Below are 25,844 nucleotides of genomic sequence, written 5' to 3'. Positions count from 1 at the left end.
TCCCACTACTATCCTTGATTGGCCCTAATCTAACTCTAGTCATTCTTTTATTCCTGATATACCTATAGAAAGCCTTAGGGTTTTCCCTGATCCTATCCGCCAATGACTTCTCGTGTCCTCTCCTTGCTCTTCTTAGCCCTCCCTTTAGATCCTTCCTGGCTAGCTTGTAACTCTCAAGCGCCCTAACTGAGCCTTCACGTCTCATCCTAACATAAGCCTCCTTCTTCCTCTTGACAAGCGCTTCAACTTCTTTAGTAAACCACGGCTCCCTCGCTCGACAACTTCCTCCCTGCCTGACAGGTACATACTTATCAAGGACACGCAGTAGCTGCTCCTTGAATAAGCTCCACATTTCGATTGTTCCCATCCCCTGCATTTTCCTTCCCCATCCTACGCATCCTAAATCTTGCCTAATCGCATCATAATTTCCTTTTCCCCAGCTATAATTCTTGCCCTGCGGTATATACCTGTCCCTGCCCATCGCTAAGGTAAACCTAACCGAATTGTGATCACTATCACCAAAGTGCTCACCTACATCTAAATCTAACACCTGGCTGGGTTCATTACCCAGTACCAAATCCAATGTGGCATCGCCCCTGGTTGGCCTGTCTACATACTGTGTCAGAAAACCCTCCTGCACACACTGGACAAAAACTGACCCATCTAAAGTACTCGAACTATAGTATTTCCAGTCGATATTTGGAAAGTTAAAGTCCCCCATAACAACTACCCTGTTACTCTCGCTCCTGTCGAGAATCATCTTCGCTATCCTTTCCTCTGCATCTCTGGAACTATTCGGAGGTCTATAGAAGACTCCCAACAGGGTGACCTCTCCTCTCCTGTTTCTAACCTCGGCCCATACTACCTCAGTAGAAGAGTCCTCAAACGTCCTTTCTGTCGCTGTAATACTCTCCTTGATTAACAATTTACATAGGCTGTAGAGGCAGTTAGGTACTGAGTTGTACAATTTCAGCATACTGGTCAAGTATCCTATTATTCAATGGGTTCCTCACAACTACAGTGTTTCTTCTAAGCTTATTAATGCATTCCACTGCTAAATCTACTAATGTTTCCCCTTTGGTCTCACTTCACTCCCTCCCAGAAGAGGAAACATCCTTTCAGCATCCACCCTGTTCAAGACCCCTTAAAATCTTCTGTTTCAATAAGATCACCTCTCATTCTCCTAAACTCCAATGGATACAGACCCAACCTGTCCAACCTTTCTTCATAAGATAACCCTTCCACCAACCCAGGTATCATTCGAGTGAACCTTCTGTGCACTGTCTCTCATGCATTTATATCCTTCAATAAGGAGACCAAAACTCTACACAGTACTTCAGATGTGGTCTCAGCAATACCCTATACAACTGTAGCAAAACATCCCTACTTTTTTATTTCATTCCCCTTGCGGTATACAACAATATTACATTTACTTTCCTAATAATTTGCTGTATCTGCATACCAACGTTTTGTGATTCATGTATCAGGACACCCAGATCCCTCTGTACAGTGGGCGGAGGCCCTGAAGTGGCCATTAACTGGCCACTGGAGAGTCTTGATTGACCTGGGGTGGGTGGGCCAGTTTTTGCCGCCACCATCCTGCGTAAAGTGGCGGCGAAGGCGGGAGCAGGCCGGGAAGGGTCTTCCAAGTCTCCTGCTCCATTTTACGGTCCCCCGCCACCATTCCACTTTTTGGGGTGGGTGGGGGAATGGTGTAAAATTCCAGCCCATGTTAACTCTGCCTGATTACATTGAGATTTTCTAAGTGTTCTGTTATAACTTCCTTAATAATAAATTCCAGCATTTCCCTCTGACGGATGTTAAGCTCACTGACCTGTAATTTCTTGCTTTCTGACTCCCTCCTTTCTTGAACAGGGGAGTCATATTTACTATTTTCCAATCTGATGGGACCTTCCCAGAATCTAGGGAATTTTGGAAAATTTACACCAACTACTATCTCAGCAGCCAATTCATTTAAGACTCTCGGATGATGTCCTGGGACCTGGGGGCTTGTCAGCTTTTAGTTCTAATAATTTTTTCAGTACCCTTTCCTGTGGTGGTTTGTTTTAAGTTCCTCCCTCCCTCCCTCCCCTTTCACCTCCTGATTCACAATTATTTCTAGGATGGTCTGCACTGAGTGTGAAGAAAGGAGTTTGGTAAGTGAGTGAATTTTAAGGGTTAATCTCTCAAGGCTAGTTTTTGTTTTTACATCTAGCAATTAATTGAAATTCCTGTTTCAGTTAAGAGGTAAGTTAGGTTTCTTGCAATTTTGAAAAGGGGTATACTAACACTTAGAGTAGCGGTAGCTAGTTTCTGAGCTTTAGCAGAGCTGACAAGTCCCACATGGCAGACTGGTACAAAAGGTGAAGTCACACGGGATCAGAGGTGAGCTGGCAAGATGGATACAGAACTGGCTTGGTCATGGAAGACAGAGGGTATCAGTGGATGGGTGTTTTTCTGAATGGAGGGATGTGACTAGTGGTGTTCCGCAGGAATCAGTGCTGGGACCTTTGCTGTTTGTAGTATATATAAATGATTTGGAGGAAAATGTAGCTGGTCTGATTAGTAAGTTTGTGGACGACACAAAGGTTGGTGGAGTTGCGGATAATGATGAGGATTGTTAGAGGATACAGCAGGATATAGATCGGTTGAAGACTTGGGCGGAGAAATGGCAGATGGAGTTTAATCCGGACAAATGTGAGGTAATGCATTTTGGAAGGTCTAATGCAGGTGGGAAGTATACAGTAAATGGCAGAACCCTTAGGAGTATTGACAGGCAGAGAGATCTGGGCATGCAGGTCCACAGGTCACTGAAAGTGGCAACGCAGGTGGATAAGGTAGTCAAGAAGGCATACGGCATGCTTGCCTTCATCGGTCGGGGCATAGAGTATAAAAATTGGCAAGTCATGTTGCAGTTGTACAGAATCTTAGTTAGGCCACACTTAGAATATTGCGTGCAATTCTGGTCGCCACACTACCAGAAGGACGTGGAGGCTTTGGAGAGGGTGCAGAGGAGGTTTACCAGGATGTTGCCTGGTCTGGAGGGCATTAGCTATGAGGAGAGGTTGGATAAACTCTGATTGTTTTCACTGGAACGACGGAGGTAGAGGGGCGACATGATAGAGGTTGACAAAGTTATGAGTGGTATGGACAGAGTGGATAGTCAGAAGCTTTTTCCCAGGGTGGAAGAGTCAGTTACTAGGGGACATAGGTTTCAGGTGTGAGGGGCAAAGTTTAGAGGGGATGTGCGAGGCAAGTTTTTTTTTTTTTAACAGAGGGTGGTGAGTGCCTGGAACATGCTGCTAGGGGAGGTGGTGGAAGCAGATACGATAGCGACGTTTAAGAGAAATCTTGACAAATATATGAATAGGAAGGGAATAGAGCTATATGGGCCCTGGAAGTGCAGAAGGTTTAGTTTAGGCAGGCATCAAGATCAGCGCAGGCTTGGAGGGCTGAATGGCCTGTTCCTGTGCTGTACTGTTCTTTGTTCTTTGACACAGCATTGTTTTGAGTGTATAAATTCAGGGGACTCTGAGTACTGCTTGTCAGCATTGAGTGCTGCTGGAGAGCAGAGTGTGAAGAAGTGAGTTTGGTAATTGAGGGAGTTCGGTAAGGAGGGGAACTATAAATTAAGATAAATTGAGTGTCAAGTGGAAGTTTGGTGCTTGAGGCAAGGGCTCTGTTCTTTCGTTCTTTCATTCCTCTAACTCTTTTCAACCTCCAGTAGCTGCCTCTCTCTTCGGTACAGGGGAAGAAGTTGATTGGTGAGTAACTGGTAAGTTATTTTACTTCTCATTATAATAAGTTTTTAAAGTTGCATTATGGCAGGTCAGCTCGGCCAAATGGAATGTACGTCCTGCGGTATGTGGGAAGTCATGGATGCACCTCATGTCCTAGATGAACACATCTGCAGTACATGTCACCAGTTGCAGAAGCTTGAGCTCTAGGTTTCGGAACTCAAGCGGCAGCTGGAGTCACTGTTGTGCATCCGCGAGGCAGAGGACTACGTGGATAGGACCTTAAGGGAGGTGTTAATTGCTTTTCCATTTTGAATACTGGTGAGAGCACATGGGATAGGAGGTAATATACTGGCATGGATTAAGGAATGGTTCATCGGCAGAAAGCAGAGAGCAGGAATAAACCGGTCATTGTCACGTTGTCAGGCTGTGACTAGTGGGGTACTGCAGGGATCAGTGCTTGGGCCCCAGATGTTCACAATATATCAATGATTTGAATGTGGGGTCCAAATGTAGTATTTCCAAGTTTGTGGATGACAAAACTAGGTGGGAATGTATGTTGTGAGGAAGATGCAAAGCGGCTTCAAGGGAATTTGGAAAGACTTAGTGAGTGTGCAAGAACGTGGCAGATGGAATATAATGTGGAGAAATGTGAGGTTATCCACTTTGGTAAGGGGAACAGATGTGCAGAGTATTTCTTAAATGGTAAGAGATTAGAAAGTGTAGATTTACAAACGGACCTGGGTGTCCTTGTCAATAAGTCACTGAATGCTAAGACGCAGGTGCAGCAAGCAATTAAGAAGGCTAATGATATGTTGGCCTTTATCACAAGAGGATTTGGGAGTACAGGAGTAGTGAAATCTTGCTTCAATTGTATAGAACCTTGGTTAGACCGCACCTGGAGTATTATGTGCAGTTTTGGTCCCCTTACCCGAGGAAAGATATTATTGCCAAAGAGATAATGCAGCGAAGGTTCACCAGACTTATTCCTGGGATGGCGGGACTGTCCTACAAAGAGAGATTGGGAAAACTGGGCCTGTATTCTCTAGAGTTTCAAAGAATGAGAGGTGATCTCATTGAAACCTACAAAATACTTCAAGGGATAGACAGGGTAGATGCAGCTAAGATGTTTCCCCTGGTTGGGGAGTCTAGAACCAGGGACACAATTTCAAAATAAGGGGGAAGCCATTTAGGACAGAGATGAGGAGAAATTTCTTTACTCAGAGGGTTGTGAATATTTGGAATTCTCAGCCCCACAGGGCTGTGGAAGCTCAGTTATTGACAATGTTTAAAGCAGAGATTTCCCAATTTCTAAATACAAATAACATAAGGGGATATGAGTATAGTGCGGGAAAAAGGGGATGATCAGCCATGATTGTATTGAGTGGTGGAGCAGGCTCGATGGGCTAAATGACCTACTGCTGCTCCTATGTTATTTGTATCCTCTACAGCGAAGATAGATGCAAAATATCTGTTCAGTTCATCTGCCATCTCCTTATTTTCCATTATTAATTCCCTAGACACTCTCTCTATAGGACCTTACTCTTTTCCTTTTAAAATACTTGTAGAAACTCTTAGTATCTGTTTTCATATTTCTAGCTAGCTTTCTCTCGTACTCTCATTTCTCCCTCCTTATTAACCTTTTAGTCATTCTTTGCTGTTCTTTATATACTGTCCAATCTTCTGACCTGCCACTCCTCATTGCAGAATTACATGATTTTTCTTTTAATTTGACACGATCTTTAACATCCCTGAGTTATCCATGGATGGAGTGTCCTTCCTTTAGAGTCTTTCTTTCTCACTGGGATGTATCTTTTCTGAGTATTCTGAAATATCTCCTTAAATGTCCGCCACTGCATTTCTACTGACGTATCCCTCAACCTAATTTGCATGTTTACTTTAGCCAGCTCTGCCTTCATGCCCTCTTGAATGCCCTGATTTTAAGTTTAAAACGCTAGTCTGAGATTCACCCTTCTGTCCCTCAAACTGCATGTGAGATTCGATCTTATGATCACTGCTACCTAGAGGTACCTTCAAAATGAGGTCATTAATTAATCCTGTCCCATTGCATTGTACCAGATCTAATATAGGCTGCTCTCTGGTTGGCTCTAGAATGTGCTGCTCCAAGAAACTGTCCCGGAGAGACACTATGAACTCATCATCCAGGCTACCTATGCCAATCTTATTCGTCCGATCTATATGTAGATTAAAATCACGTATGATTATCGTCGTACCTTTCTCACAAGCCCCCATTACTGCATCCTGTATACCCCGTCCTGCAGCATGATTACTGTTAGGGGGCTTATAAACCACTCCCACTCCCACAAGTGGCTTCTTACCTTTTATTATTCCTCATTTCTACCCAAACTGATTCTACATCTTGATCTCCAGAACTAAGGTCATCTCTCTCTATTGTACCAACGCTATCCACAATTAACAGCTTTTCCTAGCTTGCTGTCCTCCCTAAATATCATATACCTTGAATATTCAGGAACCAGTCTTTATCATCTTGCAGCCATGTCTCTCTATTGGCTAGCAGATCATGCGTATTTCTTACTATTTGTGCTGTCATTCATCTGTTTTGTTACAAATGCTATATGCATTCAGATGCAAAGCCTTTAGTTCAGTCTTTTTTACAATTTTTATAACCTCTAGTCTTCTCTCCTGGTGCACTCTTAGGTTTGTACACTCTGTCCCTTCCTGCCACACTCTAATCATTTTCCTTATTGCAACTTTGCTCTCTCGCCTTGTCTTCTCTACTAATTTATCACATCTTCTCAATCCTGATCCCTCGCCCCCACTATTTAATTTAAAGCCCTGTTTACCACTCTAGTTATACAACCCACCAGAACATTGGTCCCAGCATGCTTCAGGTAAAGGCCGTCCTAATGGTACAGGTCCCACTTTCCCCTGTACTGGTGCCAGTACCCCATGAATTGAAACCCATTTCTCTCACACCAGTCTTTGAGCCATGCGTTTAACTCTCTAATCTTATTTACCCTATTCCAATTTGCTTGTGGCTGAGATAATCCAGAGATTACCACCTCCTGAGGTTCTGCTTTTTATTTTAGACCCTAGCTGCTCATACTCCTTCAGCAGAACCTCTTTCCTCATTCTGTCTGTTATTTGTATCTAAGTGGACGACGACCACTGCATCCTCCCCTTCCCACTCAAAGTTCCTCTCCAGCCCAGATTGGATGTCCCGAACCCTGACACAGATGTCTGGACTCTCTCTCTCGCAGAGAACTATGTCTATCCCCCTGACAATGCTATCCCCTACTACCACTACATTCCTATTGGCTCCCCTCCACTTGAATGGCTTCCTGTACCATGGTCAATTCACTCATCCACCTTGTAGCCCCCACCGTCATCCATACAGGTCTCGCAGGTTTTAGGTTCTTGCAACAATTGCAAAGGCTGAGGCTCCTTCGCTTCGTTCTGGGCCGCCATACCTGCCTCACTCACAGTCACACCCTCCTGCCCCGAACCTTGGACCAAATCAGCAGATCCTATCCTAAGGGATGTAACTGCCTCTCGGTACAAAGTGTCCTGGTAACTTCCCCCTCCCTGATGTGTTGGAGTGTCTGCAGCTCGGCCTCCAGCTCATTAACTCTGAGCTGAAGTTCCTGCAGCTGCAGGCACTTACTACAGATGTGTTTGCCCTGGATCATGCTGGCATCCAGGAGCTCCCACATGCAGCTGTGACATATCACCTGCCCTGCCATTTTTATTATGTGATCCATAAATTGTTTTTTATGTAATTAACTTCTAATTAATAAACCTTACCACTCCCAATAAGCTTTATTACTGCTAGTAAACTTTACTAATAATAAAACCTTGCACTTGCTGATAAATTACTGAGTTTTGAAAGATTAATGAACAACATAGCAAAATACTCACCAACCAATCACTTACCTGTTTCCTTGTGGCATCACTTTTTATTTTTTCTTGGAATGTGCTGTGTTCACAGACTGAGCCCCAGAAGATTCTTATGGTAATTACTACAATTAATGTTATACAAAATTCCTTAGATTTTTTTTTGGCCTCCTTATCTCGAGAGGCAACGGATACGCGCCTGGAAGTGGTCAGTGGTTTGTGGAGCAGCGCCTGGAGTGGCTATAAAAGCCAGTTCTAGAGTGACAGGCTCTTCCACAGGTGCTGCAGAAAAATTTGTTTGTCGGGGCTGTTACACAGTTGGCTCTCCCCTTGCACTTCTGTCTTTTTTTCCTGCCAACTGCTGAGTTTCTTCGACTTGCCACACTTTAGCCCCGCCTTTATGGCTGCAGGCCAGTTCTGGCGATCGCTGGCAACTGACTCCCACGACTTGTGATCAATGTCACAGGACTTCATGTCACGTTTGCAGACGTCTTTAAAGCGGAGACATGGACGGCCGGTGGGTCTGATACCAGTGGCGAGCTCGCTGTACAATGTATCCTTGGGGATCCTGCCATCTTCCATGCGGCTCACGTGGCCAAGCCATCTCAAGCGCCGCTGACTCAGTAGTGTGTATAAGCTGGGGATGTTGGCCGCCTCGAGGACTACTGTGTTGGAGATGCGGTCCTGCCACCTGATGCCAAGTATTCTCCGGAGGCAGCGAAGATGGAATGAATTGAGACGTCGCTCTTGGCTGACATACGTTGTCCAGGCCTCGCTGCCATAGAGCAAGGTACTGACGACACAGGCTTGATGCACTCGGACTTCTGTGTTCCGTGTCAGTGCGCCATTTTCCCACACTCTCTTGGCCAGTCTGGACGTAGCAGTGGAAGCCTTTCCCATGCGCTTGTTGATTTCTGCATCGAGAGACAGGTTACTGGTGATAGTTGAGCCTAGGTAGGTGAACTCTTGAACCACTTCCAGAGCGTGGTCGCCGATTATTGATGGATGGGGCATTTCTGACGTCCTGTCCCATGATGTTCGTTTTCTTGAGGCTGATGGTTAGGCCAAATTTGTTGCAGGCAGCCGCAAACCTGTCAATGAGACTCTGCAGACACTCTTCAAGTGTGAGATGTTAAAGCAGCATCGTCAGCAAAGAGGAGTTCCCTGATGAAGACTTTCCGTACTTTGGTCTTCGCTCTTAGACGGGCAAAGTTGAACAACCTGCCCACTGATCTTGTGTGGAGGAAAATTCCTTATACAAAATTCCTTAGATTAGATAAGAAAAAGAGAAAATGTTCACCCAACCAATCACTTACCTTCTTTGTTGGAACGTCACATTTCAGTTCCTCATTTCCCCCTCTGCATCTGCATGAACCAAATTCCCATCTTCACACTCTGGCGAATTCTTCACTCCGAAGTAGAGCATGGCTCCCTGACCCGAACCCAACCGGGCCCGATGACATGTCTGGTTCGGGTCGGGTCACTCTTCCGGGTCCGGCATTCGGGCTCTGGTCGGGTTGGGCTGGGTCGGACACAGTGACAGCCAGGATATCGAGGCGGGAAACATGCATTTGGACTCCGCACTCGTCTGCAGTGAGCGATTCCATCCAAGGTACAGCACAACCTCTTCAATAAAGTTGATTATATTCCAGTGGTCGGGTCAGGTGCGGGAAAAAGTCAAAGGACTCTGGCCAGGTCGGGCTCGGGTCGGATGTGGTTCTGTTGGGCTCAGGTCGGGTTCCATTTGCAGGCCCGAGCAGGTCTTTACTCCAAAGGTGGCTGGCTGCTCTGTTGGATCCTTGATGGCCACATGTGTGCAATTGCAATCTCACACCTCGCACCTGTGGGAATCCACTGGCCCCAAATCCGATGACCCTCTTGGCCTGTCAGGGTCAATCCAGTAGCGCACTTAGTCACTGGCCCTCTGAAACAGGGCATTGGTCACTTCCTTGATGCAGCATTGGGATGCTGCCTGGGAGACCCCACACATATCCCCAGTGGATCTTTGGAATGGACCAGGCGTGTAAAAGTCAAGTGCCACTGTGATCGTCAAGGCCAGTAGCATTGGGTGACCACCAAATCCTATAGGTTGCAATTCGTCCTGTAGCAGGGCGTGTATGTTCCTGACTGCCTCCCTGGAGAGCCAGTCTTCGCTGACGGTGTCGCTCGGACATTTGGAGGTAGCTGAGTCGAGCCTGGTACACACTCTGGCATGGGTAGGCCCTTCTTGGCATGGCTGGGTGTTGCAGAGCTTCATGGGCAGCACAGCTGACTCCTGGCCCTCCTTCCGTCGGAGGTGCTGCATCACAAAGACAGGGTACACCAATGCCAGGGGATCAGTTGGCCTACAGAGCACTGTCCTTGCAGAGATGAAGTTGCCTTGGCAGCTTTGCCATTACTACTGCTCTCAGCTGTCTCGCTAATGGCCCTCAGTGCCCACCCTTGCTCAGAGCCAACCCTCTCACCCAACAGTATGGCAACCCAAGATCAAGCCCGTCCATACAGAACACACAGCACTGCAGGCCGACAATGGACTCAATCCTCCCTCTTCCCCTATCCAATGCTGATTATGGTTGCCTACCCATCGCGGCACTGAGGCTTCGCCTCGGTGTCACCAGCTTTCAACAACCCTGGGATCCGAAGTTACTTGAGGGCCGCCCATTGTCCGCTTAATTCCAAGTCCCCCTTTGAATCACAATCAATTGCATCAAATTCGTTAAAACGAACTCTTTTTGGGCGAATTTTACAGACCCCCCTGATGTCAGGGGTCGTGGTGGGGAGGACCAGAAAATGCCAACAGCAGAGTCCCACCATGGGCCTCAATGCCGGGAAGGCCCAGCCCCATATTGCTGGCGGCGGCAAGATCCTGTGGCAGCCCTCACCACCCCCGCCGCTCAGCAGCAGAAGGCAAATCTGAATATTTAAATAAATGTTGATGACTAAATAAATGTCCTACCCACTCCCACCGTCCATCCTCCTCCAATACTGGTGCTGGTGGCCGGCACTCCGGCGCCTTCAGATCTCTGTTCGGAGAGGGCATTGGTGGGGAGGGGGAAGCAGGTAAGTATTTCAGTGCTGGAGGTGGGGAGCAGGGCCAAACTAATATGATTGGTGGAGGGAATGGTGGGAAGTGGTTGAAGGTAAAAATTTATAAACTTTGGTGTGGGGTGGGGAGGTCATGTAGGCAAAGTAAGTATTTTGGGAGGAGAGAGGGCAATCATAAATGTATGATTGTTGTGGGGGGGTGGTGGAGTTGGGAGAAGGTCTAGATCAGTAAATTTTATTTTTTCCACCAAATGTCCCTTTAAAATTTAAATTCTACTGTTGGACCTGAGACTGTTTAAAAATGGCGTCGGTGCCTGCGCAGTGGCGCTTAACACCATTTTCGGGGACAGATGTCATCGGGGGAGGGCGGGGAGGTCTGCCCCAGCCATGTAAATGATCCGCCGTGTTTAATATTGCGGCAACTCCGCAAAGTAAAGCCCACAATGCAGGTCGCCATTTTTTTATGGCAGCATATATTTCAGGCCTTTGTTGTGAAAGTACTTCTATTTTAATTTTTTTAACTCCTATTTAAATTGTGGAAATGGATTTATTTGAAGATTTCATAAATGCTGGCCGTTTTTTTGTTGCAAGCTCATTTGAAAGGACACTTGAGATGTGTTTGAAAACAACCTTTACTGGATGTCACATGCCTTAAGCCCAATAAACAACAGAAACTTTGATTCGGTGGAGATGTTTACAGAGAAGTGACATGTTGAGATTTATGAGGGTCAGGAGGTTCTGACTTGCTGTTTGGTGTTTCGTTTCTGGGATATTTTTGTTCAGTTGGGGTGTGGAGATCAACCTGCCAAGAGAGAACCACCCAGCTGGTCTCCTTCATGTCCCTGTGAAACGCTGCGTGTCGAGTGTGTGGTAGCTCAAACCCCTAATGCCGCATTTCTCCTGAGAAGCTGGAAAAACCTGTCCGATTTAATTCTCGCCACCGCCTGAAAAAAACTGCTTCAGAAAATATCCCAGTGACCCATCTCTGCATTCTTGGATGCCAGTCTGTGTGCCATTTTTGGACACAGCATATTTCATCTGTTTTCTTCAAGAATTAGCAAGTATTTGGCAAAAGTATTTTTTTGGGGTTTTTTGTCAGTGGAGTGTGTGTGAGTGTGTGCGTGTTGGGTATTACAAGAGGGAACTTTCAAATTTCAGTCTGTTTGTTAATATTTTGCTTCTTGACTGGATACGTCTTGTATTATAATCTGGTAGTTTTGTTTATTAAAGAAACCTGGTTGGTGTATTTTATTCTGGGATGTCGGTAACAGGGTAAATATTTAAACAGATGTGACCTGTGGAGAAGTGGAACTAGAAAAGACAGTGCAGTCCTCCCGCCTCAGTCATAACATCTTCTGCAATTTAAATGGCACTTCTGTCATGACGCCACATTGGTACTTTCCTGCCACTGGATAAATCAGGAACTGGCATCATGATGTTGGATTTCTGGGCAGATGCATCTGACGCTATTCTCCGCCCCCCCCCCCCCCCCCCCCCACCCCTGACACCTCCATTCCAGCTCCAAACAGGCTCACTAAATTCAGCCCAGTGGCTGTGTGAGCACCAAGCTATGTGAACACCTGTCTAACCAAAATGTTGGGTGCTTCCTCACTGTGACTCCATCATCGTATGTGTTTGTTTTAATGGCGCTATAATGAGAGAACATGACCACCATAGCTGAAATGATGACCTCTGTCAAGGTGCCACCAAATATTTCTCAAAGCCTGATGCACATACCTTACAGTGACCATGGGTTACTATCTTCTCAGGATCTTGGTCAGCAGCAGTGCTGATGCAGAGCTTTACCATCTGCTGCAAGGACACCAACAGTGGTTGTACAGCAAAGAGCTGACCCGTGCACTGAGAGACAGATACCAAGACCCAAACTACTCCCAACTGAAGTAGAATTAGTTCCGATGTTCCGATTCCAGTTCCGATGAAGGGTCACGGACCTGAAACATTAACTCTGCTTCTCTTTCCACAGATGCTGCCAGACCTGCTGAGTGGTTCCAGCATTTCTTGTTTTTATTTCAGATTTCCAGCATCCGCAGTATTTTGCTTTTATTATATATTGAAGTAGAATTAGCTAGGTTCCAATATCATTATCAATTCCCCCAGCTAAACACTGGCAAGACTGAATCCATTATCATTTGGTCCATACGATAAACTCTGCTTCTCTCCCACTGATTCCAACCCTTTCCCGGTCACTGTTTGCTCACAACCTTGAATTCATGTTAAATCCTGAGCTAGGTTTCAGACCATGTACTGTATCCATCACATAAACACTTACTTCCACCTCTACACCATTACCTCTGCCCCACTTCAATTTCTTCATCACGGAAGCCCTCCTATGAGATTTTGACTGTCCCAATCTTATTCTTGTTGGCCTCTCATTGTCCACTCTCTTTTAGAAACCTCTCAAAACCCAACACTTCATCCAAGCTTTCCCTTTTACTTTCTATTACCACACTCGGTTACTGTGAATAAAATTTACTTTTTTTTTTAAACTCATGGGATGTGAGCATTGCTGGCCATTTATTACTCATCCCTAATTGCCCTTGAGAAGCTGGTGATTCTTTATCTGCTGCAGTCCATGGGACAAAGGTACACCCGCAGTGCTATTAGGGAGGGAGTTCCAAGATATTGACCCAGCAACAATGAAGGGACAGTGATACATTTCCAAGTCAGGATAATGTGAGACTTGAAGGGGAACTTGCAGGTCAGTGGTGTTTCCATGTGACTGCTATCCTTGTCCTTCTAGGTGATCGAGGTCCTAGGTTTGGAAGATGCTGTTAAAGGAGCTTTGGAGCGTTGCTGCAGTGCATCTTCTTGGTGTAGACTGATGCCATTGTGCAGTGGTGGTGGAAGGAGTGAATGTTTAAAGAGGTGAATGGTGTGCCAATCAAGTGGGCTGCTTTGGCATCGGCGGTGTCAAGTGTCTTAAGTGTTGTAGCTGCACTCATCCGGACAAGTGGAGAATATTCCACCACACTTCTGACGTGTGTCTTGTAGATGATGGAAAGGCTTTGGGGAGTCAGATGGTGAGTCACCTGATGCAGAATTCCCAGCCACTGACCTGCATGAATGCACTCTAATATGTGATGAGCATTCATTTGAGAAGTGGGAGAATGAAATAGTTGGCAAGAAATGTACTCTGGTTCCTTGTCAAGCTGTGGACAGTAGAGGCAGTGGTTTATTTGGCCACAATATGGAGCACGTGTACAAATGACTATTAGACGTCAAATGTTTCAGATAAATCATTGAATGTGTCATCTATTTGAAGCTATCTTACTAAGTGACCAGTTGGCTGCACAAATAAACCTCCTTTCTCTAAGTTTGGATAATCTTTCTTCTGCTACTGATTGCTGCTGCATGTCTTCTCAACCAAGGTAGCCATTAATTTGACAGCCAGTGACAGAACTGGTTTCTGGATTGATTGTTTTCAAAATTCTTTCATGGGATATGAGTGTCGTTGGAAAGGCTGGCATTTATTGCCCATCTCTAATTGCCCTTGAGAATGTGGTGGTAAGCTGACTTCTTGAACCACTGCAGTCCTTGGGGTGTAGGTACACCCATGGTGCTGTTAGGAAGGGAATTCTAGGATTTTGATCCAGCGACAGTGAAGGAACGGCGATATAGTTCCAAGTCTGGATGTTGTGTGACTTGGAGAACTTGCAGTTGTCACTGGGATCTTTCTAGAGCAGTTCTTTTCAGACGACATTGAAGATCGGTTTGGCAGGCTTTCCAGGAGAAATGCGGCAAGAGGGGTTTCTGGCAGGCCTTTCAGGAGGATGCAGCATCAATTCCTCTATTTCTTATACTTGCTTCTGAGAGCTTCTCAAAGGGATGGAAAAGCTGGCAGGGTTTTTAAAGAGATGGAAAAGGCTGGTTGATTTTTAAACTCCTTTCAAAACATGTTACACATCCCAACTGACTGTTCAAAGTGAAACCAAAACAATATCTCGAGTCCTGCCTCCTGACCTGTGTAAATCTTGACCTGTCACTTCTCTGTAAACATCTTTCCCAGTGCAACAACGGTGCAGCTATATCATCAATGGAAGCAGCATCTGCCTCTGATATTTGTATCCTCACTTCAGGAGGAACTATTATGTCACCTGTAATAGCAAGCTTTCAGCAGGGCCACATGGAAGGGATTGGAATTGATCATTCTGATGGGGCAAATACCAAAGAAATGTTACATAATACTGATATATCGTTAGTCACGATTGGTGGAGATGACTGTGTGGACTGAAAAATGCAGTTTATAGAAAAAAAACAATGTTTTAGTGATTTTATAATGTTGTACCCCCTGTCCGATGACAGGTGACTTCCAGTAAATGTTGTTTACAAATTAACTCTCTGACCTTTTGTAAAAAAAAAAATCCATGGAATCCTTTTCAGTTTTAAAACACAAGTCCTCAAAATTTAGCAAAAAATGGAAGTACTTTTGTAACACCCTATTAATAAAGCCCAGGATACTGTATACTTTCTTAACCACTCTCTCAATCTGCCCTGCCACCTTCAATGACTTTTGCACATATACCCCCAGGTCCACATACCATCATGGTCTCCTTGGAGAATTGTTTCATTCAGGCTTTCTCGGATGTAATCTGATGTAATTGCTTTAGTCTGTATACATGGGTGGCTGCATAAGGACGGGCCCAACTTAATTGTCTGTGGTGCAAATACCTCTTGTTTCATTTGTTGTCGTGATGCTGATAAGGGTGCATATATTGCCCTTCCTTAGTTAGGAACATAGGAACATAAGAATTAGGAACAGGAGTAGGCCATTTGGCCCAATGAGCCTGCTCTGCCATTCAAACAGATCATGGCTGATCAACTACCTCCATGCTATTTTTCCCCACTATCCCCATATTCCTTGATGTCATTAGTATCCAGAAATTTCACTATTTAACATGCTCAATGATAGAGCTTCCACAGCCCTCTGGGGTAGAGAATTCCAAAGGTTTACCACCCTTTGAGTAAAGAAATTCCTTCTTAACTCAGTCTCAGAATATGGGGCAGGCCATTTAAGACTATGTCCCCTGGTTCTCGACTGACCAGCCAGAGGAAATGTCCTATTCACATCTACTCTGTGATGCCCTGTAAGAATTTTGTAAGTTTCAATGAGATCACCTCTCATTCTTCGAAACTCTAGAGAATACACAGGCCCAGTTTCTGCAATCTCTCTTCATAAAACAATCTCGCCATCCCAGGATTAGTCTGGTGAACCTCTGTTGCATTCCCTCTCAGGTAAGTATGTTCTTCCTTCGATAAGGAGACCAAAAATGGACTCAATACTCCAGGTGCTCACTTAGCCTGTCCAAATCCCCTTGAAGCTTCCTTTCATCCTCCTCACAACTTGCATTCCGACCTAGTTTTGTGTCATCAGCTAATTTGGAAATATTACATTTTGTCTCCACATACAGACTGAGAACAGCTGTGGCCCAAGCACTGATCCCTGCGGTACCCCACTAGAAAAAGCCTGTCATCCTGAGAATGACCCATTTATTCCTACTCTCTGCTTTCTGTCTGTTAACCAGTTCTCAAGCCATATAGCAGTATATTACCCCCGATCCCATGTGATCGAATTTTGGTTACTGACCACCTGCGTGGGACCTTATCAAAAGTCTTCTGAAAATCCAAATACACCACATCCACTGGTTCTCCTTTATCTATGCCACAAGTAACATCCTCAAAACAAACACCACCAGGTTTGTCAAACATGATTTCCCATTTATAAATCCATGTTGACTCTGCCCAGTCATATCATTATTTACCAAAGTGGCCAGTTATCATATCCTTCTATAATAGATTCTATCATTTTCCATACTACTAACATCAAGCTAACAGGTCTGTAGTTCTCTGTTTTCTCTCTCGCTCCCTTCTTAAATAATGGGGTTACATTTTCTACTTTCCAGTCTGCAGGAATCCTTCCAGAATCTATAGAATTTTGAAAGATAACCACCATTATCCATTATCTCTATAGCCACCTCCTTCGATACTCTGGAATGTAGTTCATCTGGTCCAGGGGATTTATCAACTTTTAATCCAATTAATTTTTCGAGTACTACCTCTTTATTGATACCAATTTCTTTCAGTTCCTCATTTTTTACAAGTCCTTTGTTCCCTAGTGTTTCTGGGAGATTTTCTGTATCTTCCGCCATGAAGACAGACACAAAGTAATTGTTTAGTCTCTCTGCCATTTCCCCATTCTCTCCTATCTCCACTGAGTTGCCCTGAGAAAGCCTGTCTTGTATGCCTTCTCTGCTGTTTCTCCTCCACCTCCTCTTCCACTTTCAAGATCTACAAATAGAGTTAGATGCCCCGGAGAGCCATATATGGGTAATCACATGGAATGACAGACAGCAATAACAGATGAAGTACAGCTTTATGAAGATCTGCATCAGTTTACTTCTAATACTAGCAAAACAGCAAAGAACCCGTGATAGGAACAGAACAGAGCAGCTATTCTTGCAAGTAAATAAAGGATAAGGCCACTTTCAGAGGAAGGACCCAACATGGCAACTGTGCTTCTCCTGCAGCATCCATTTTATATGGGCACAAAAGGACTTGTGCCTCATTTTAGTTTTCTTAGGGTGGGGGATGGGGCCAATAACGAGAATGCAAGCTTGCAGTGTGTAACAACCTCAGAGATCGTTAACATGAAAAATACAAGATATGAACTCCCAGACCAGTTTAGCAAATTACACGAATTGCAACAGTTCAAGAAGGCAAATCACCACCACTGACTCAATGGCAATTAGGGATGGGCAAGAAATGCTGGCCTAGCCAACAACACCCACATCCCATGAATGGATTTTTAAAAACTACAAGATTTCATGTTTTAAGTCTTTTATTGCAACAACTAAACTGAAAATAAATTCCCTATTAATTAAATAGTATTGTGTAAGTAGCTGATAACCCAAATTACAAACAAAGGTTTTACTTAGTCAACACTTGAAAACCTCACACTACACTTATACATTACACAGTAATTTTTGATGATGAAATCCTTTGCGGGTAAGCGTCCCAAACTCCTCCCAGTTGCAATGGGTTAGATCTCCCAGAATTTTCAAAGAAATAATTATTTTCTTCATTCCTTTCAACCTGGATGTCTGTGGATTGTGTGATTTCCAATGATCCTGTGGGCACTTTACTCCTCCACAAGCTTTGACTCTCAAAACAGGTTCCAATCTCCACAGCTTTTCACTGTATATCTTCAGAGTGCGGGTGTTCACAGCCACCCCCCCCCCCCCCCCCCACCCCCACCACCACCTCACCTCGCCCCCTACCTCTCTCTCTCTCGCTCTCTCTCTTGCTCTCACCAGCTGGGTGTCTCCTCTTGCAGCTTGCCCTGAGGCTGCAACCTGATCGTTCCTTCCTCACAGCCTGTTTTCTCCAGAAAGTCTGTGAAAATTATCTGGATTTAGAATTCAATAGTTTATTGTTTTGCTCCAAAGTGCAGAGACCAGGGTGGGATTTTATCTTGGCAACGGGGGTCTCGACCACTGGCTAAAGTGCTGGCAAGAGCCCTGCATTCCCTCCTCTGGGGAAGGCCCGCTGGATTACGTGTCAACTAAGCACAAGTGGACAGCGGCAGGACTTCACTGAGATTAAGGACCCCGGCGATGGAAGTCCTGCCTGCTGAGAGCTATCGGCCAGTCTGAGGCTGGCAGTTCTTTGACTGAGCAGTGTCATTGCAGAGGTGGTGGCTGCTGCCAGTACTGGACTCAGTGGAGGCCCTAGACCCAGGCTACAGGTAAGTCAGGGCTGGAGGGATTTTGCGGGGTGGGGTCGCAGAGGAGAGGGTGTAGGGGATCCGGCAGCAAGGGGAGGGTTTTGGCTATCAGCTGTTTGTTTGGCATGCTTCCCATGTGGTGACAGGCCGGCCCACTGCTGGACTCATACTGGGGGTGGTGGTGGCTTAAGGCCCTTAACTGGGCATTAATTGCCCACTTAAGGGCCTCGATTGGCGGCAGGGTAGGAGGGTCGTTCACCGGCCTTCCCGCCCTGGACTTAATTTGGGTGGAGGCGGCAAGGTGGTGGGGTCCCCCCCGGCTACCATCCCGCACAATTAAATGTTCTCCCCGCATCCAAACCCAATGTGGGGGAAAGCATAAAATTATTTTACACTTGATCAGGTCGAAATTCATATGCCGAATTTGGGGAAACCAATTTAGTGTTCCTGTAATGATGTAAGCAGTGATATAGCCCAACACTTTGTTTATGCAGTTTTATGTGAAGGTTTGTCTTTAGGATGGGTTGCCATGACATAACACAGGTTACTGCTGTCTGCAGAGCAGGAGTAAAGGAAGAAAGTGAATTTGAAAAATAGATAGTTGGCAATAACCTTTTTTAAAATTCTTCAAGGTTTGTTTCTTGTTTCTTAGGTGTACACAGAGATCCCGGGAGCAACAAATTTAACTGTTGATTTTCCAATAGTTATTGGTACAATTCCCTTGCATCCCTTCAGCACCCAGGCTACCAACTTTAACACCCAGTATGGCATGAACTACAGCAACTTAAACAACACACTCCCTGAAGGATTTGAAGGTAAGGACGAGATCTGACCAGAAGTATGAGGATATGTGGAGTTGAGGTGGAAGATCAGCCATGATTGTGTCGAATGTAAGAGCAGACCCGAAGGGCTGAAAGGCCTACTCCTGGTCCCTTTTCTTATATTCTTAAATGCATGACCAGCTAGGGTCAGAAAATCCTGGGAACAGAATCTTGAATCCTCACTGCAGCCTTTTTTTTTTGGGAGACAGGCTGTGTTGGACAAGCTGGAAGCAGCAACAAAAGCAGCCACTGACGGTTCGGGGTGCATCAATAATAATTAATGAATCACAAACAATTGAAATTTAACTGGCCTACAACTTCCCAATGTTTACTTGAGGAATGTGCAGACAGCATTCTGGGCCTTTAAAAAATTTCCTGCCTTTTGAATTTTTTTCTAAAAGCTGTGATAGGCTCGCTCGAGATGGTTTCATTTTTATATTTAGGTTTCCTCTTTGGCATTTTCTTTGCAATTATTCATCTTTTTGATTTGTTCTTTTCTCATTTATGTTTACTTTTTTGGTTCGGTTTAATTATTTTTAAATCATTGCATTTCAAGGAACTCCCAAGTAATTTTAGCAAGTAAATGTGGAATGTCCATTTCAAATTACTACTACCCTGATTTGAGAAAGGCCCCCTGTATTAAGGTGGTTTGCAGAAACCTCTGTTACTAAAGTATTCAGGTCCATAGACTGTCCCTATGATTACTTGAGCATGTCAGAGGAGATATATATGTATTGCCTATGCTACACCAGGGGGACCTTTTCTTCAAGATAGATTTTGTCCTCAATGTGCTATCTGTAACAATGCAAAAGTAACCTTGAGATGTTCAAAGTTACGAGCACAATCGAAATGATAAATATGCCCTGCCTTTAGGCCAACCTGAGTGCACTATGTTACCTGATTGTATTTCAATCATTTTAGGCGTGATACCCATGGAAGGCTTTCAGCTGTAGGTTGCAAATTGAATGCAGGGACAATAAAATAATTGTCCAGGATTTGCAATCCAGTGACGTCTAGACGCCTCCACAGGTTGAATAACCTGCCAATACTCACTGCCTAGACTTTCTCACAAAGAATATCCACTTGATATAAGGCATGAGCTGCAGAATTCTAGCTCAGCCAAGAGTCACGAGTTGGAAAATAAAGAAAACAGAATGGTACATCATTGAATGGTAAAATATTGTCTACTTGAGAGCCCTTAACAAAACAATTTAGCCCGAGGTCCTTTATCAATGAATAAGATATTTAATTAGCTTTACAGGATATTCTTGGCTTCAGTTTCAGCTCAGAAAGGGTGGTGCTTGATTCATAATCTCAGGGATTTAAGGATATTATTCTCAACAACACATCCCTTAAATTGATGCAGCTGGGCAGATCTCTGAGTGAACTGAGTCACGAACAGGCACCACCTGACTGGTCTCACATGAATGATGACCTTTACTTTTACATTACCTCACAATCAAAAGTACATTGTTATTTCAGTCCAGCTCAAATAAGAAAAATGTCTTTTGAATCTGGGCAGATCATTACACTGTAATTCTTTCTTTTTCAGGGAAATCTGACTTTTCTGTTCACCAACCAGAATCTGGGCTTCCAGACTTAGGGAATGAAAAGCCTTAAGAGGAACGATGGATTGAGGTTTACATTTGTTCTCCAGTTGGGGGTTTTGGTGTCTAGTTTGACTTGCTCTTGAGTCATCTGACATAATTCAACTCGACTCCAAAAATGAATATAAAGACATCAAAGATAGAACAAAACACAACAGTTTGATAACCATTAACCATTGATTTATATTACTTCTATGCACTCAGATATGATAACTGTTGATGTAATTGCTGTAAATAACCTGCAACATATTTGCTTGAAAACCAACTCAGCTGTTGCATAGAAACAATGTTGCCTTGTTTTGTAATGTGCTGGTTCCATTCTCTAGGGTGTATTTTCAGAGTCTTCTCCATAGAAGTTTTCCTTTCATCAGTAATTGAGGCCTTACATATATACATACATCTGTACTGTCAATAGTATGAGTTGGCATGTTTACACATATACACCTGTCAGTATTGTCATTGTATACCTAAGGGTTACTAAGTTTGTGGAGATTTTTGTGAAACTAATTTTTACCAAAAGAGGTTGATTTCCTGCTAAATTTCTCTATTTTGTTCTTCCTGAGAAACAGCTGCAGTGAAGGTGCAAGCATTATGTTGATGATGCCAGCACATGGATTCTGTGCTGTATATGCTGTGCTGATGTCTCAAATATGAAGAACACACAACTCAGATTCTCAGCAGAAACAAGGCAGTGGATATAACTTTTTTTCAAGGGAACCTGGATTTAGGTTTCATGGAACAATGTGTGTTCTTTGCTTCTGTTAAATAATTGAATTTTTATATTCTTCACAAACCACGATTCATGGAGTCACAACTCCATAACACAGGCATATTCCTCAAAGTTATTTCCACTCCGCCTGCGCTATTTCACCAGAAGTGCAACACAAAACCCTGTTAAACCACAAAAGCGGGGTTTCTGTCATACATCTGGTGAAGTAAAGCTAATGGAGTGGGAGCATTTCAGACAATTTCTCACCCCAGGTTTTTATTTATTTTATGGTCTGTGTTGCTGCTCAGTATCGTAGTCACCTAATTCTATTTTCCAATGATATCTTCACATATTTCTTCCTGGCAACAGTCTGAAATTAAACCAATCTGTTTGCAACCTTGGTGTCATATCTGATCCAGAGTTGAGCTTCCAACTACATATTCATGCCATCACTATGATTGAATATTTCTACCTCTGTAACATCACCTGATATCGCCCTGTCGCAGCTCATCTGCTGTTGTAGCCCTCATTCATGCCTTTGTTACCTCCATACTTGACTATTCCTATGCACACTTGTCTGGTTTCCCACATTCTACCCTCTGTAAACTTGACATCATCCAAAGCATTTCTGCCCATGTCTTAACTCATTCCATTCACCTAGAACCCCTGTACTCGCTGACCTACCTTGGCTCCTGGGCAAGCAACGTCTTTTGATTTTAAAATTCTCATCCTTGTTTTCAATTCCCTCCATGACCTTACCCCTCTCTAACTCTATAACTCTTCCTACCCCACAACCCTCCGAGATATCAACGCTCCAATTCTGGCCTCTTTTAATCCCCAATTTTAATCACTCCATCATTGGTGACTGCGCCTTCTGTTGCCTACACCCTAAGTTCTGGAATTCCCTCCCTACATCTCTCTGCCTCGCCACCTCGCTTTCCTCCTTTAAGACACTCCTTAAAACCTCCCTCTTGACCAAGCTTTTGGTCATCTGACTTAATATCTCCTTTTGTGTTTGTGTCATTTTGTTTTTTAATGCTCCTGTGAAGTGCCTTGGGATATTTTATTATGTTAAAGGTGCTATATAAATATAAGCTGTTGTTCTACACAATGGAATTTCTGTAGTTTCACAGCTTTTCTGATCTATTAAGTTTCAGATCTTTTTTCTTACATTTTTATTTAGTATGTAAGGTGCTGATATGAAAAATGTGGTATACTTAAGAATTCTAATTGCTGTGTACTTTTGTTTTTGCCAGAAAGCACCTTGTATTTTATGAGATCATTGAGCAGCCTGATGAGAGGGTTTGTCATTTTTAGAAATCTTTGGATGTACTGAGGACAGCTGCTGTTTTTGTTTTTCTGACTAATTAGCTCAAAAATGCCATGACACGTATTTAGCAGTTATCTAAATTAATACAAATGCTTGTGAAGAGATGTGTAAGACTGGGAACTATCCAAATCCTGGTGCAAGTATTCAAATATTTGCATTTGATTTGGGTTTTGGAAGTTCACAGAGATAAGTGGATACCATCATTTTTATGAACAGGATGTAGCCTTTAAGCCCATCAAGTCTGTCCCTTTTCCAAAGATTAACCTCACTCACTGGCCCAGATTTTCCTGTCAGCTGTGAAGCATCGGCATTCACCGCTGACTGCATTAAAAAAAAAAAGTACTATTCTTGTTTATAGGCTGCAATGTGGCTCCAGTGGTGAATTCGTATCAGAGGCCGAGCAGCAAAGTGTATTCTCACTGCCACGTGTCACGGTGAGGAGCAAGTTCCTCCCACACACTGATGTCAATTTGTCTCCTTTTCAATGAGGCCTTCAGAGTGTCCTTAAGTTGTGAAAAGAGGATCTGCTTTGAAAGCTAATTATTTGACATATGGATGCAATGTCCAGACCAGCAGAACTGTTTTGGTATGATCATGGTTGCAAAGCTGGAGGAATTGGCTTCGGTGAGAATGCTGGAGTTTGTTCGCCTGTCAATCTGCAATTTTATTTTTGATGGTGAACCAACTCCATGGATGTGACGATCCTCTTCTGATTTCCCCGTCCAGAAGAAATTGTATCCTCTTCCTTCCTCTGTAAGCTGGCCTTCCGCAGGGAGTCGGGTTTCACCGAGAGCTGTAACATCGATGTCAAATCTCGTAAGTTCCCGAGAAACTGTGGTGGTTCTCCTTTCAGGGCATTTACTGTTTTGATTGTCCATTAAGGTGTGCACGTTCTAAGTGCAGAAATTCATGCATTTTATTGTTTGTGTGAGTTTTCAACCATAAAGATGATGATCCTAGCAGGTGCCGTTTCCTGGTCAGGACATTTTGGGACAGCCTATGTTTAGGGCACCTTTTCTAGCCCCTTCCTCAAGTGAGGTGAGCATTTGGGACCCTAAAAAGGACTGCTCAGTTGTGGGTGCTGCTGCCGGAGAGCTCAGCGACCATCAGGCAACCATTGCCAGTGTGCAGATTTGTGACTAGAGATCTCCAGGTTCACAGCCCTGTCCCCAATTCCACTCATCCATCACCATAGGGCTTTTCATTGTCCTTAGCAGAGGACTGCGCATGTCTTCTTTTAATGTGAGGAAGTCAGTGCAGTCAACAACGGTACAAATTTGATGGTTGACAATCTGTACGCAATGGCCTGGTATGCCATGATGACTGGTGAGTGCCAATCCCACTGCAGCCTTCATTCGCCTTCACAGCCATTGATGTACATATGCCTCATTCATCCACCTGTTCCACCGTTGAGGACTTGAGAAACATGTTTTTATTGAGCTTTGTCCCTCTGATCCACCCACATCAGCGTAACAGGCTCACCTCATGTGGGTTTTGGCTGGGACAGTCTTGGTGGAAGGACAAGCCGTGAGCAAAGCCACAATCAGTCCGCCACCCTGAGATGCAAGGATGAGTACAAGTGGCAATATACTACTCAGAAGAGGCCTGGAGCCCTGTGCTTCAATGAGGCTCCAGCAGAACGCACGCTGATGTTTCTGCTGGGCCAGTTTCAAAAGCAGCAGCTCAGGAACACACCCCTTTTTAACCCAAACCAGCAAGAGTCTTAAAACACTCCCACTCCTCTGGCTCCCCGAGCTCCTCTCCACGTCCCAGCTCCTCCACCCCCCCCCCCCCCCCCCCCCCCCCCCCCCACTCCAGCACCCGGGCTCAAAAGCATGAACTCCACCTTGTCCATGGTTAATTCCAACTGGGAGATATAGAGGTAAGCAACTTGAGGGTCAGGTTTGTGAACCAGTTGCTAAATAAAGTGTCTTATTGGAGGGAGCGGTCATCTTTTAACTGTTTGTATTTATTGCAATAGAAGTAGTGCTAAATATGATTATTAACGAATTGTTTAAAATATATTTTTAGAGTGAAGATGTGTGCATTATAAATGGAATAGTAATCTAAAATCTTGAGACAATTCAACATTTGTGCACTTTAAGCACCATGCTGTATGAGTGTACCCAACTACAACTCTGAAATGTTTGGACATATGGTATATAATTTAGTATAAATTGTTTTGCTGATACTTAATTGCAAAACCATTTCACGAGTGTAAAGGTCTGGTTGCAATTCAGGTTTATCTCTCCCATGTTCACAGTTGGCTACTACCATCCTGGCGTTTTAGGAATTCTGTGTCCATGCATTTATGATAAGAGAAATATTCAATGACTTTGTCTATTATATTCAGTGTCTTCCAGTTTATAGATGCAGGTTTATCCACTTGGGATTTTACAATATTGCACAGATGTCCTTTCAAAGACACACTGCATTTTGTAACCATTGCTTTCAGTTTGTTCATATACATTGTATTCCTTCTCGGTAACTGATCAAAAATGAAACCAAAGCACTTCAGCAAATCTCCTTTCTTCTGATTCTTCTACTGTACCTCACTTGGTAATCGATTATGAAATGACTAGTTGAACTCTAGATCTACTTAATGCATTTTCACTGGTCACATTGAAGGTTACTTTACACAATTTTGAAATTGCTACAGATGTGTTAAATGCGTTTTAAAGTTTATAACAGTTTTAAAATGTCCTAATTGTTTTAAAATATTAAAACTCATTTTAAAAAAAACTTGCCTGTCATATGCCACAACTTTGTTACTGATAGGAAGATCCAAGCCAATACTTTGTAATGATTTGAAGTAGTTTGGAACTTTTAAAAAAAATTTTAAATACTTTTTGATCATTTTTAAATACTTTTTTAAAAACAACTTATAAAACCTTTAAAAACTTTAAGTACTTGAACAAACTTTGAATTGTAAACTTAGCAAGTTTGCTATCAAAGCCAACCTACTGAGTGATAACCAA

The 25,844-nt window shown here is 43.9% G+C and overlaps 1 protein-coding gene across 2 annotated transcripts in view; it reads left to right on the top strand.

The window, feature by feature from the left end:
* LOC137369079 (arrestin domain-containing protein 3-like) overlaps positions 1 to 25,583 on the top strand; it is an 87,265-nt gene extending 61,682 nt beyond the window's left edge. Inside the window, exons 6-7 of one of the 2 annotated variants that reach the window (XM_068029673.1) lie at positions 19,052 to 19,214; positions 20,773 to 25,583. In XM_068029673.1, the coding sequence (XP_067885774.1) occupies positions 19,052 to 19,214; positions 20,773 to 20,840 (231 nt within the window). In that variant the 3' untranslated portion in view covers positions 20,841 to 25,583. Of the gene's footprint in view, positions 1 to 19,051; positions 19,215 to 20,772 lie in introns of those variants that run through there. The other variant, XR_010974865.1, reaches the window with a different exon arrangement.
* The last annotated feature ends 261 nt before the right edge of the window (positions 25,584 to 25,844 follow it).

The sequence above is a fragment of the Heterodontus francisci genome, chromosome 4 (genome assembly GCF_036365525.1).
Source record: "Heterodontus francisci isolate sHetFra1 chromosome 4, sHetFra1.hap1, whole genome shotgun sequence".
In the NCBI taxonomy this organism is placed as follows: domain Eukaryota; kingdom Metazoa; phylum Chordata; class Chondrichthyes; order Heterodontiformes; family Heterodontidae; genus Heterodontus; species Heterodontus francisci.
Note: the sequence above shows the minus strand (reverse complement) of the source record. Positions and strands in the feature narration are given on the sequence as shown.